Raw genomic sequence first — 12,643 nt, 5'->3', positions numbered from 1 at the left:
GACAACTTAGCTCCTAGGATCATTGGGACACACAAACCCCTCCACCACGGTAAGGTGACGACTCACGGAGGGCCCCAGAAAATCCAATTCATTTTATTCTGCTTTGGACATTGAAACTGGAAAATATGACTTGCATTCAATAAGTAAAGAATTCCAATTCCAAGAAACCAAGAAACGATTAAATTCCATATTAGAGTTTGGAATTATGTTGCTTTAAAAACAATTGTAAATTTTTAAGTCAGTTTAAATATACTGTGTGTGCGGTTGTGTTTGTGAACATATATATAATTTTATTTGCTGTAATTATTTTAGGAGTATGTGACATTGGTGATCCTCGTTACTCAAATACTGTATGTAGATGTTGCTCAAAATTTATCATGCTCGCCTTCACAGCAGACCTCAAAGTTCAAAAAGGCTGTGGTAATTTTGATAATTGACTTAGTCATTGGCCATGAAGAGGAGCGGCTGTTACCTGCTCCAAAACGAAGTTTTTGGAGCACTCCTCCCCCCAGACATGAGTTTGTTTACATTTCAATTAGCAGAGCTGCGCAGAAGCCAGCCACAACGCTTTGCAAGAAAAAAATGAGTTAGGTACTGTATTGCAGAAGTGTCCCCAGCATATCCAATTTATTTCATTCAGCTTTGGACATTGAAACTGGAAAATATGACTTGCATTCAATAAGTAAATAATTGTTTCATCTAAATTCCATATTAGAGTTTGGAATTCATTCATTCATTCATTCATCTTCCTAACCGCTTGATCCTCACTAGGGTCGCGGGGGGTGCTGGAGCCTATCCCAGCTGTCTCCGGGCAGTAGGCGGGGGACACCCTGAATCGGTTGCCAGCCAATCGCAGGGCACACAGAGACGAACAACCATTCGCACTCACACTCACACCTAGGGACAATTTAGTGCTTCAATCAGCCTGCCATGCATATTTTTGGAATGTGGGAGGAAGCCGGAGCACCCGGAGAAAACCCACGCAGGCCCAGGGAGAACATGCAAACTCCACACAGGGAGGCCGGAGCTGGAATTATGTTGCTTTAAAAACAATTGTAAAATTGTAAGTCAGTTTAAATATACTGTGTGTGCGCGGAGTATGTGACATTGGTGAGCCTAGTTACTCAAATACTGTATGTAGATGTTGCTCAAAATTTATCATGCTCGCCTTCACAGCAGACCTCAAAGTTCAAAAAGGCTGTGGCAATTTTGATAATTGACTAGGTCATTGGCCATGAAGAGGAGCGGCTGTTACCTGCTCCAAAACGAAGTTTTTGCAGCACCCCTCCCCCCAGACATGAGTTTGTTTACATTTCAATTAGCAGAGCTGCGCAGAAGCCAGCCACAACGCTTTGCAAGAAAAAATGAGTTAGGTACTGTATTGCAGAAGTGTTCCCAGCATATCCAATTTGTTTCATTCTGATTTGGACATTTCAACTGGATCATTATGATTTGCATCCAGTAAGTAACAACAGTAAGTATTCTTTAGTAGAAATCATGGTTGCGTTGCTCATTCAGTCTTGATAACAGAATTTCCTTATGTGGGACATGACTATGGTACACGTCCTTTATGAACATGCAAGTATGTTAACAAAATACATGTGTAAGAACACATGCAGTCAAATGCAAAAATATATGCCCCAACAAAACAAATAACACAAAAACGGCAGTATACAGTACAGGTATATGAACAAAATACATTATAACAAGAGTAGTCACAAAATGAGGGCTCTTTGCGACCTTTGAGACCTATAACAGCTGGTGGCTTTTCTTTCCAATCACTCACTATCTCGAACTTGACCTCCCCTCGATCACCACCCAAGACAGCGTTGCTCAGCTGTCCAGAACCTAGGCTGTGTGTGGAGGCAAGTCCGACTATATCCAGTCGGAACTTCTCTGCCTCACACACCAGTTCGGGCTCCTTCCCTGCCAGAGAGGTGACATTCCATGTCCCAAGAGCTAGCTTCTGCAGCCGAGGATCGGACCGCCAGGGTCCCCGCCTTTGGCTGCCGCCCAGCTCGCATTGCACCCGACCCCTTTGACCCCTCCCACGGGTGGTGAGACCATGAGAAGAGCTTTAAGCTAGCATTTTCAAATTCTGATTAGAGTCGGCATACTTGAAACATGCAATATTCCACAGTATTTAAGTTTGAGTCATTCGTGTGGACATGCAGCAAGGTCATGAGCAATATTTCTTCTAATTTTCCATTTGTAATAGCATTCACACAAACTGCCTGAGTATTACTTGGACCACGGTGAGCAAAATCAAACAAGCGTTACACCTGTCTAAAACCTGAGGTCACAAGTTACATGAAGCAGATGTTACAAAACAAGCAAAAATCAAACCACTGAATAGAGAGTTGTAACATATATACCAGCCCTCATTCGTTACTTTTTTTTTAGCATGGGTCTTTTCAAGAATAATCAAGTCTCAATACAACCTGTAGCAATATGGTCCCACACTGCCTACTCATTAATCATGGAAAGCATGTCATTTAGTTAAACACAAACATTTCTAGTCTCCTGTCCACCGAAAAGTGTGAAAGAGGTTTAAACAAACAAAGAGGCTCATTTAAGGGGCTCGTAAACTATGTCCACATATGGTTTTCGTGAATTAAGCGGTCTCAAGGGGTGTTCACACGGCAAAATTTGGTCCGGTGCTACACCGGGGCTGGCCCAGTAGAGCGTTCACGCGTGCAAATTAGCTCCGGCGTAGCCCCGGAAAACAGCTTACACCGGACCAAATTTGATCCACCACAGGGAGGTGGTTTAAAAATTTGCTCCGGAGCAAAAGCTCGTTTGCGCAGCAGCACCGATGTAAATTTGCACGTGTGAACACAACTGGGTTAAATTTGCTCCAGAGCAAATGCTTGTGAAGAGTTTACGTACGGCGAGAATGCGTTGCTTTCACGCTCTGTCGGACTGCATGTGTTTGTTTAATAACGACACAAGACTTAGCTGGTAACATCTTTCCTTTTGTAGGAGACTGGACTGTCTCGGAGTTGTTTGTGTAGTTTGTTCCTTTGTTGTGTGCTCACAACCCCCCACCCCCATATAATTTATTTTGTGATTTCCTCTCTGATTTTCTGTTTGGCGCATTACGTGTTTGCTTTTCTGAGTGTCATTGAAGTCATCGTTGATTTGCGTTTTTCAGGGGCGGTCACTCTCGAGCAGAAGGCACGGAGACCGAGAAGGAGAAGGACGTGCCTGTCCAGTAGTCCTTGAGTTGTGTATACGTTTAAAAAAAACAACAACACGACAGCTCATTTGTTTTCTGTCGTTTTGCTCCGCTGCAGAAACTGCCGTGTGAACGCAAGTGGGGCTGCACGACGCTGTGCCGGTGCTGACATGCTCAGCGGCTTTGTTCGTGTGAACGCTCCACACATTTTGCTGCGGTGCAAAATATATCGCAACAAAATACATCGGTGCAGGGCCGGAGCAAATGTGTGCCGTGTGAACACCCCTTCAATGTTGCCTGCAGCTGCGCGTTGTGCGCGCCAGCATCACCGTGTGCGGCTGGGAGCACGAGAGCTACGCAAAATTGCTCACGAGCACAATTTAGAGGGAGCATTGGTCATGCGGACATTTGGCGACTGATTCACAGCCTCTTCTAAGGAAAACCATGCCTGCAAGCTGAATTCTCGCAGTATTTGTGAATTCACACCAACTCCAGAATCCATCCAATAAAATAAAAATATGTGCCATCCTATTGTCAATCCCCATGATAAGTTATTTTATGATAAAATATTTGATTAATTCGGCTTGATGCACTCAGCAGGAGTTGGCCACCATGTGCAAACACGATGCCGTCTCCCAACGGCTTTCAATTCTCGCACACATTTTATTCATAAACTCCTGTATGTAAGTGTTCTGCCCACAGTAAAAGTTTCGGGCCATTTCATTAATAGAAATCGTGTTTAGAATATTCATTTAGTTATCGCGGTGCATTGTGGGTAGCAGACGCCGTGCTGGTAGCAGACTAATCGTTCCAGAAAGCCCGATTGTGGTCGTTGCAACTGGTCCTCCTGAGTTATATTCCTTTCGTTTCACATTCGAAAGCAATGGCTGTAAGTCTGCTTGTACTTAGAATTATTTAGAAATGTGTTTCGGAGATCGTTTTTCTTCAATTGTTGTCATTGAAACTCGCTAGCTCAGAGTACAGTACTGCTAACGACATAGCGATGATGCTAAATGAATGCTAACAACATAGCGACGATGCTAGGTCGGTGCTAGCGAGCTAATTAGCATGCGAAAGAATCGCGAAAACGCCTTGTTTACCGTTGTTTGTCACACTTCGAGCTGCATTTATGTCTTTGTTTAGTACCAGATGATTTGTGTTGTATTTATGTACACGAGGTTAGTGTTTAAATCTGTTCATTTCAGTTTCACTCTACATTTCATTGAGCTGATGTCACAGTTGTTCACTGTATGTGTACACATTGAAGAGATATGTCAGATCGTTTTAAAGTGCTATTTTCTTTGTCCAATTGTAATGATCAGACAGTTTAAAATTATGCTAAATGCAACATTTATTTGTGCCTCAACAAAAACAACTGATGAAAAGTGGCTTTAACGAGCCTCGAACCTCTCTTTTGTGATGTAATACATTTTTCTACTTGTTTAAGTACAGTACTTTTGGATCTAGACAATGTAAAATGTAATGTAGACAAGAAAAAAATTCTATGTCCCTTCATTGCGTTCTATTGAATACAATTAAAGTTTTGCAAAAATGATGGTGGATTTTGGGTAGGACTGAGGCTTTACTTAATTTGGGTACTGTTATTATTAATTGCATTTCCAATTTTAATCGGATACATTTAACCAAATCACATGGAAATAATAGGAGTCCAACACAAACTCAGAACAAACACATTCAATAAAATACATTCCTCACAAAAAAATTGAATTCACATAACTTGTAAAGGTCTTTGAAAAACAAACAAAAAAAGCTATGATGGCCAGTCCCTCCCACCCCCTCCAGCCCGCCCTGACAGCACTTGGTAGCTCCTTCAGCCAAAGACTGTTACACCGGCGCTGCAAGAAGGAGAGATACCGACGCTCGTTCCTACCGACTGCTGTCAGGCTGATGAATAAAAAATAACAATCATAATAATAATAATAATTAAATGATGTGAAGGAAAATTGTAAATAGTACTGCGATTTATCCATTTAAGATAAGATATCCTTTATTCGTCCCACAATGGGGAAATTTACAGCCTGCAGCAGCAAGAATGTATGTAGAAAGAAGAAAGGAGAAAGAGAAAAAAACCCCAAACATCTTTCAATTAAATACAATATGAACACAAATGGATAAAAATTATTATTTTGTGTTCATATTGCATTTAATTGACAGATGTTTGTTGTTTTTTTCTCTTTCTTCTTTCTACATACATTCTTGCTGCTGGAGGCTGTAAATTTCCCCAGTGTGGGACGAATAAAGGATATCTTATCTTAAATAACTATTTCTAAAGGTGGCTCTTCAAAGAGCAGCAAGGGGATTTGTCATTTATAATTTTGGTCCAGTACCAAATTTCGACACTAGTTGAAGTAGAGAGCAAAAAGTGTGAAATTGTTGCAGTACCAAATTTTGACACGAGCTGCAGTAGAGAGCAAAAAGTGTGAAGTTGGTGCAGTACTGAATTTCGACAGAAGCTGCAGTAGAGAGCAAAAAGGGTGTGAATTCCCGGCGAAAAATTCTCAACATGGACCCATTCTGGGGACCTTTGGGGAAAAGCACAGGGTACCCGTTTTGGACACTTTGGAGTTGATTTAGAGGGTGTCAAAGTGAGGACCGGCCAAAATGTCCTCACTTCGTCAAAATGTCCTCACTCCGTTGGTTAAAAACTCACGCCGGTCCTCACAATGTAGTGAGTACAAGAACACACACACACACACACACACACACACACACACACACACACACACACACACACACACAAACACACGATCTCGCATATGAACGCACACCCACAGGAGCATGTGCACTCGCAATCTGTTTCTTCCTCTAATTTCTGTTTCATCGCCGCAAAAACAGACTCTGGAAATACAGCTGACCACTGGAGTTTGGCTGCGCCCGAGGATTTGAGGCAGAGCGCGTTTTAGTCTCAGGAAAACCATTCCCCATGGGGGCAGACAAGCAACACTAATCTATGTACACATGCACGTTTGCGCACACCTGTTATGACTGGCCTGTGAATGCAATCGGCTTCACTCACCCCGGCGGTTAGCCGCGCAGCAGGCCTTGGCAACAAAGGGACAAAATTAGGAATGGAGACGCTGCAGGCGGAAAAAAAGGTTCGGTAACATGAATCCGGGGTGTCATAAGGGAGCGCCGTCCTGTCCGGGTTTTCGTCACATGTGTGACTGCGTTCACATTCATGACTATGCTGTGGTGGCAAAAGTAATCACCCTCAAAATTTAAGGAGAAGCACAGATGTTTGTGTAAAGTACTCTGGGAGAAGTAGTGAATTCATTCCTTAAAGGTGAAGTCAACTAAAAAAAAAACAACTACTTAATAAATGTGTACAGGACTCATAGTAAGGAGGGGAAAAAAACGGTCCTGCAATAAGCAAAACAAAACCACAAAAGAAAAATGCTAAATTGCATCATGATTCCCTTGGAACAATTGCCTTCAAGGCCATGCATGGAGAATATCTTGCTTCTCCCACCTTGTTGCATCAGTCTTTCACGCTCCCCGATTCATGTTCCTCCATGTCACTGCTGGCCCTGTTTTTTTCTAAGTATGAGACTCCACATTCTCAATCAATCAATACCTCAACCACAGTTGACACAGACTCTCTCTATTTACATCTTTTTTATTTTTTGTATGTCGTGTTGTGATCTGTGGAGCTTGGAAAAAAAGTATTTTGACAAAGTAAAGAGTAAAAAGTGCAGATCTCTGTTTTCAAATCTCAGGAGAATAAGTAAAAGTCATCAGAAAAAAAATACTCAAGTAGAAAAAACCCAGGTAGTACACTCGAGGTTGTGTGTGTGCAAGCGTGTGTGTCTATGTGAATGCTATTGGTGGTCAATTCGGACCAAAGTCGCTATCAAGCGAGCTAAAGGAGGTGTTTATCCACAGGCTAGGTGATAACAGAGCACACAGACTTCTGCCAGCAGCACTTGCCTTGCAGCCGCTCTAAGCCACAGATTAGCCTAGTGAGCAGAAAAAATAACAGGCCTGTCTCGCTGCCTACGAAGCCATCCACAGAGAGACAGAGCGCAAAAAGGCAAAGAGACCTCTCTTTCTGCTCGCGCCTCTCATGCAGAATCCCTCACTCGTCGCCGTCGCCCCATCGCGGGCCGCGTGTAATCCTGGCAGCCATCTTAGAGCTTGGCAGCCATCTTAGCATTGGCGGGAGCTCCGCATTCCAGGTAACTGACGGCACCGGCTCCCAACGTGCGACGCTGCGCGCGCACCCCAGATACATTGAGCCCCTCATAGACAGACAAACACTCGAGAGTAAACATGTGAGTGCCAATGAAAGCTGTTGGGAAAATAACCCGACTTCACTGGTCTTTTACCGCTGTGTAGTATTTCACCATCGGGCTCGAGAATATTGTAAACACTCCAATTCTAGCACCTTCTAAGCACTGGTCGGAAGACCCAGCCACAACTATATACAGTGTGTGCACAGTGAGCCCGGGGCGCATTTGTGTAACTGCCAGTGTGTATACATGTGTGTGTGTGCAGTCCCAAGACTGCAATTAGCTTCAAGAATTAGCCAGCTGTGTTAAAGATGGACTTCGACATCGGTATGAGAGGTTATCAGTTTCACTGGAAAGCGAAACAGTGATCATATTGTCGGGTTGAGAAAAATGAAACTCAGGAGTTCCGCTGACGACTTATCACGACTCGGCCAGTTACAGTCAATAACAGCCACAACCCGTGGAAAGTTGCAGCAAGCCCTTTATCTTGCCAACCCAGATCCCCGAAGCTCTGGCCTCAGCAGCCCCAATCAGAACTCTGCAGCCCCCTCGGTCGTCCCTCGACCTCAAATGATCCCCCGCTGCTAACGTAAAACCTTTTAGCTTCACGCGTAGTCCTTGCCAGCCAGCACAGACAGAGCAACTGAAAGTTGGAGCGTATAAGATAGCAAATGGAATTAGTCAGAATGATATTGATATGATATTCGTTACATAAACTGTCACATTTCAAGATAGTATCTTAAAACTCCAACCCGACTTGACACTGGATTGAAAGTGCCACTGTCCATCGTGTATAAAAATACACGATGGTGACATAATTAAATACAATAAAAAATAATCAACCTTTTATTTCGTCACATGTTCCCCTGTCATATTAGTTCTGGGGGCCGCATAAGACAAATATACCCAAATACTGTTTTGTAGGCTGAATTCGTTCGGCTTCTCGGTACGGATGGATTTTTAGTCATTCTTCTAAGAGGACAAAGAATATATGCGTCCGAGTATCTTCATATTATCTCCCTACATGTGTTGTGTCATACGGTATATCCATTGCTAAAAGGGTGACAACACCATCACATAGATGCTAATTGTTAGCCAGTGTGCCTGTGGTATTTCCCATTGTATTGTTCGCATTAAACTCACGGGGGGTATGTATCTGTATCTTAAATAGACAATGTGTAATTCTCTTTTTGTGTTTAGCTTTACCAAACTGCTGCTTCTTAGGTGAGTGGAGTTCACTGCCATCACAAGCCTCAAACCTCAACTTTTATGATTTGTATCTCCAAAAATTTACAAGGCCACTTCTATCTCAAGGCACCACTGTACTGTATCCTGAAATAATGATCATCATCTCAATTTACTCATGGAGTTACCCAATGTGAAACTCCAGCTTGTCTAGGTGAATAAAACGACATTCTGTTGTATGAATGGCAAGAGGTGGCGACAAGTGTTAAGTGTACCTTCTGTCATCTATTGGAAGGGCATCTTTTTTCGGGGATAGATGGAAAAAAATAGATATTCCTTTTTTGCTGCAGCACACCTGATGCTCGCTCCCAGCAGCGAAGTGGTTTTGAGACACTGCTTTGGTTCTGTCCCGGTATGTAATTGAGGTTGGATCTACCTGTATCAAGTAAAGATTCCTCGTTTGTTTGAGATCCATAATATTTGCACAATCATTGATGTAAATACCTCACCAGATGAGTATAATTTCTCTGCAGGCTCAATAGCAGCTCAAAATTCCCAACTGGCTTGTGTAGAAATTCCTCCAGACTACTGTACCTCCCGCTGTCAACGCTCACATATTTCTGTGGCTTTTCCCTTTATCAGTTCCATCTGTAGTGCATTTTCCTCCCCATCCCATTTTGCCATGTGTGACATATGGTCCTGCCTAAGCGCTTCCATTCCTGTCGTTTTATGAGACTCAAATAATAACTCTGAGACCAAGCCTTTCCACTTGCCACGACTTGCAGCACTGTGGATCTTGAAATGGAATAAACTTTTGTTGTAAAGCCCGTTTTGATGAACCACTAACGCCAAGGCACTTTCGAATAGCCGTAGATTAAGCTTGGCTAATAAACCGGCTGAATTTTGCTGTTTAATGACTTATATAGCACGGTAGGGCACCAAAATAAAGAATCTGAAGGTGGGGAAGGAAATCCGAGATAACTCACTGAAATGAGCTCGAGAAGAATTTCATACTAAAACTGAGAAATGCAATTCAAATTGAAAAATGTAAAGAGATTAAACACTATTTTTTTAGCATCATCAAAAAATACGAAATATTTTTTATAGTGACTGATTACAGTCGACAAATTTGTAAAGGGGAAATCAAGTCAAAAATGTTGCAACACCACTAGTCTGATCACAGCATTCTCATTAATGTGTTTATCAAATATGAATTGAGCAGCAAAATCCACCTGTTTTTACCTATCTTGGAGGGTGGCTTGCTGTCGGCTAAAAATGACATCACAGTTACCCAGGTCCCATGTAACGATCAATCACGGCTCACCTGTTTTCTGAGTTTGGTCATGTGACATTCAAGCTGAGACATGATTGGTTGTTAACCGAACTATTATAAGCATACTGTAATCCTTCCAGTGGAATCAAAAGCGCATTTGGATGCAGTTTTTCTTAATAAACCATCTATCTATCTTTCTATTTTTTTCTGGCCACCACAGGTACTCTTTAAGGAAAAGGGGAAGGCAGGGGATAGAACACTTCCACACATGCTGATCTGTAGCTGGCTGGAGGCTGCAAAGCATGAGTTGCGGGTGATGGTTTTTTTTGTGACCAGCAATTAAAAAAAAAAGAAACATTGATCGTCATACGCTGATTACCTACTTTTGCACGAAAATCGTCCGATCACATTCGGTGGCCGATCAGTCAAAGCAAGAAAAATTGCCAAGTTTTTAGTTAAAACTGTAGCAGTAACAATACGTGCCGATTCATTATATACATTGTGAATGTTTTTGCATGAATGACTATGTCATCAAACACTAAGTGAGTTGTGCAGTAATGACGTTTAATATTTTGTCAGTGAGATTGGACGACATGTGAGGTTTGCGGATCGATACTTCACCGTAAGAGAAAACAACACTTTGTTGTATCAATTTATTTGTGTCAGTATGTGTTGCTCCCTTTGACGTGACATTCTACCATGTTGGAACAATCGCAAGTCTCGTCTCCCCACTTCGCCGCCACAGCCTCCTCCTCCACCCTGCTCTTCTCCTCCCCAAAACATACGGATCACACCGTACAGCCTCCCAATTGGGTTTCGCTTAAGAGGTTTATCGGTATGTTGCTAAACATTCTGACCTTTTTTTAATCCTTAATGCGCTTAAAATGTTCCAAAACCTCCTAATCCCCCTGGCTATCCCACACAGATGTTCACTGCGCCCTTTTATTTGATATTATTATTTTTTTTTCAACATAATATATATGTATTTTTATTTTATTTTTTGCATATCCACATTTTATTCAATGGTATCTAATACAGAAGGGAATATTCCAGTTTCTTCTTGCCAGTATACATTTCACATTGAACTAAGCCAGACGTGTGAATTTGTATTGAAAAAAAAAAAAGGTTGAATAAATAATATTTAGGGCACTCTTAACAGCTCAGTTTTTCTAAGTGCTGTGCGTACATATGGATATTCATGTGAATCTATTAGCGTATGGATGCATGCATTTTTGTGACTGTGCCACTCACAGCCAGGCAAACTGTTTGGCGAGGTGGGCTGTGTGTGTGTGTGTCAGTGTGTGTGTGTGTGTGTGTGTGTGTAGCAGGTGTGCCAGGCTGCCTTGCGCAGCTTGCTGCCCATCTGTGCTCCCGTCTGTGTGCCGCCTGCGCCCACGCTTTGCCAACAGCGCCGCACCACAGCAAGAAGACCCAGGAGAGGGGGATGCTGAGAGATGAGGGAGGGATGAGAGGAGGTGGGGGGGAGGGATGGAAGGAGGAGCAGAGACAGGAGGAGGAGGAGGGCAAAGGAGGATTACAAGGAGGGTAAGAAAGGGAAAGAGAAAGAAAGTGGGAGAGAGAATGAGGTGGAGGGTGAAGGGCCCAAAGAGTACACATGAACTTGCGGGGAATGGGCGGCGTACGATGCGGGGTTGCTGAGTGGAGGTTTTAGAAGGTTGGGGGTGGGTCGTGGCTGGCTGGATGCCCATACATGCCCCCACTTCTTTATCGCACTTCACTCCTTCCTGACCGACCCTCCCTCCCTCTCCTGACTCTTCTTCCTCTCAGTCGACCACAATGTCTTGTCTTCATCAGTGCGGATTCCTGCGAACCTCTGGGACACTGCACTCTAGAATCAGTCCCTAAAATGTGATTTATGATGGGAGTTTTATTCGATCAAGATTAAATTCCAAAATCTAGCCATACATAAAGAGAAGAACTCCAATAGAAGCATTATGTTACGGAAAAACTCAAACCTATTGATTAAAGTCTGGACAAGAGAGCAGTACATATTTTACCACCAAAAACACTACTAAAAAATAAATACATACACAATGAAGCACTGGAGTGCTGCCGGTATCCCTGTAACGCGAATGTTCTTAGAGAGATAAAATATTCATAAAGGTTAAAATAATTCCAGATCCAGGCACTCAACTGGTTAACATTAATGTAAAAAGACTTTACAGGATTCAACATAAACTGTGGCCCGGTGGCCCGGGGCCACGACATGTCTGTGTCGCACCATCCTCTGACGCAGGCCTGACTAAGCCAGTTCAGATTTCATAAGAGAATATGATAAAAGCCAGATATACTTGGTTTCTGAACATTCATCATTCAGTATTTTGAGTTTTATCCATGTAACTATATCAATCATCATTCATCATTTTACCCCAATTTTTTTTGCACGTCAGGTTAAATACTTCAATCAGAATCAGCTTGAACATGACATAAAGAAATGTAAAATGTTAATTATTCATTTAGATGTTATACTGCAAAACAATGTATGCAGCAAAAAAAAGTATAGACACAAAAATAATATGGTATTAATCTTAATCTTAATCTAAATAAGGAATAATTACTGAAACTGCCATTTCAGGCATAGCCACACAAAGTTTTGCTCAGCAGCCTTCATCAAGGTTTTGGTAACAAACAATGTGCAGGCATGCCATAATTCTAGTGGCAATTGCCATCAGCTGATCACTCACGTGTTTGTAATACTTGCAGCAACCACATAACTAAGTACAAATTTTGGTTAAA

General features: G+C 42.4%; 1 protein-coding gene across 17 annotated transcripts in view; it reads right to left on the bottom strand.

The window, feature by feature from the left end:
• Nucleotides 1–12,643, bottom strand: part of LOC127613420 (nuclear factor 1 X-type-like) — a 146,098-nt gene that overhangs the window by 41,196 nt on the left and 92,259 nt on the right. The window contains exon 4 of one of the 17 annotated variants that reach the window (XM_052084456.1): nucleotides 10,839–11,333. The exons of the other annotated variants lie outside the window; for them this stretch is intronic. Coding sequence (XP_051940416.1) covers nucleotides 11,134–11,333 — 200 coding nt within the window. The 3' untranslated portion in view covers nucleotides 10,839–11,133. Of the gene's footprint in view, nucleotides 1–10,838; nucleotides 11,334–12,643 lie in introns of those variants that run through there. 17 annotated transcript variants of the gene reach the window in all.

Source organism: Hippocampus zosterae, chromosome 13, assembly GCF_025434085.1.
Source record: "Hippocampus zosterae strain Florida chromosome 13, ASM2543408v3, whole genome shotgun sequence".
Classification (NCBI taxonomy): domain Eukaryota; kingdom Metazoa; phylum Chordata; class Actinopteri; order Syngnathiformes; family Syngnathidae; genus Hippocampus; species Hippocampus zosterae.
The sequence above is the reverse complement of the archived record's forward strand: the minus strand, read 5'-3'. Positions and strand labels throughout refer to the sequence as shown.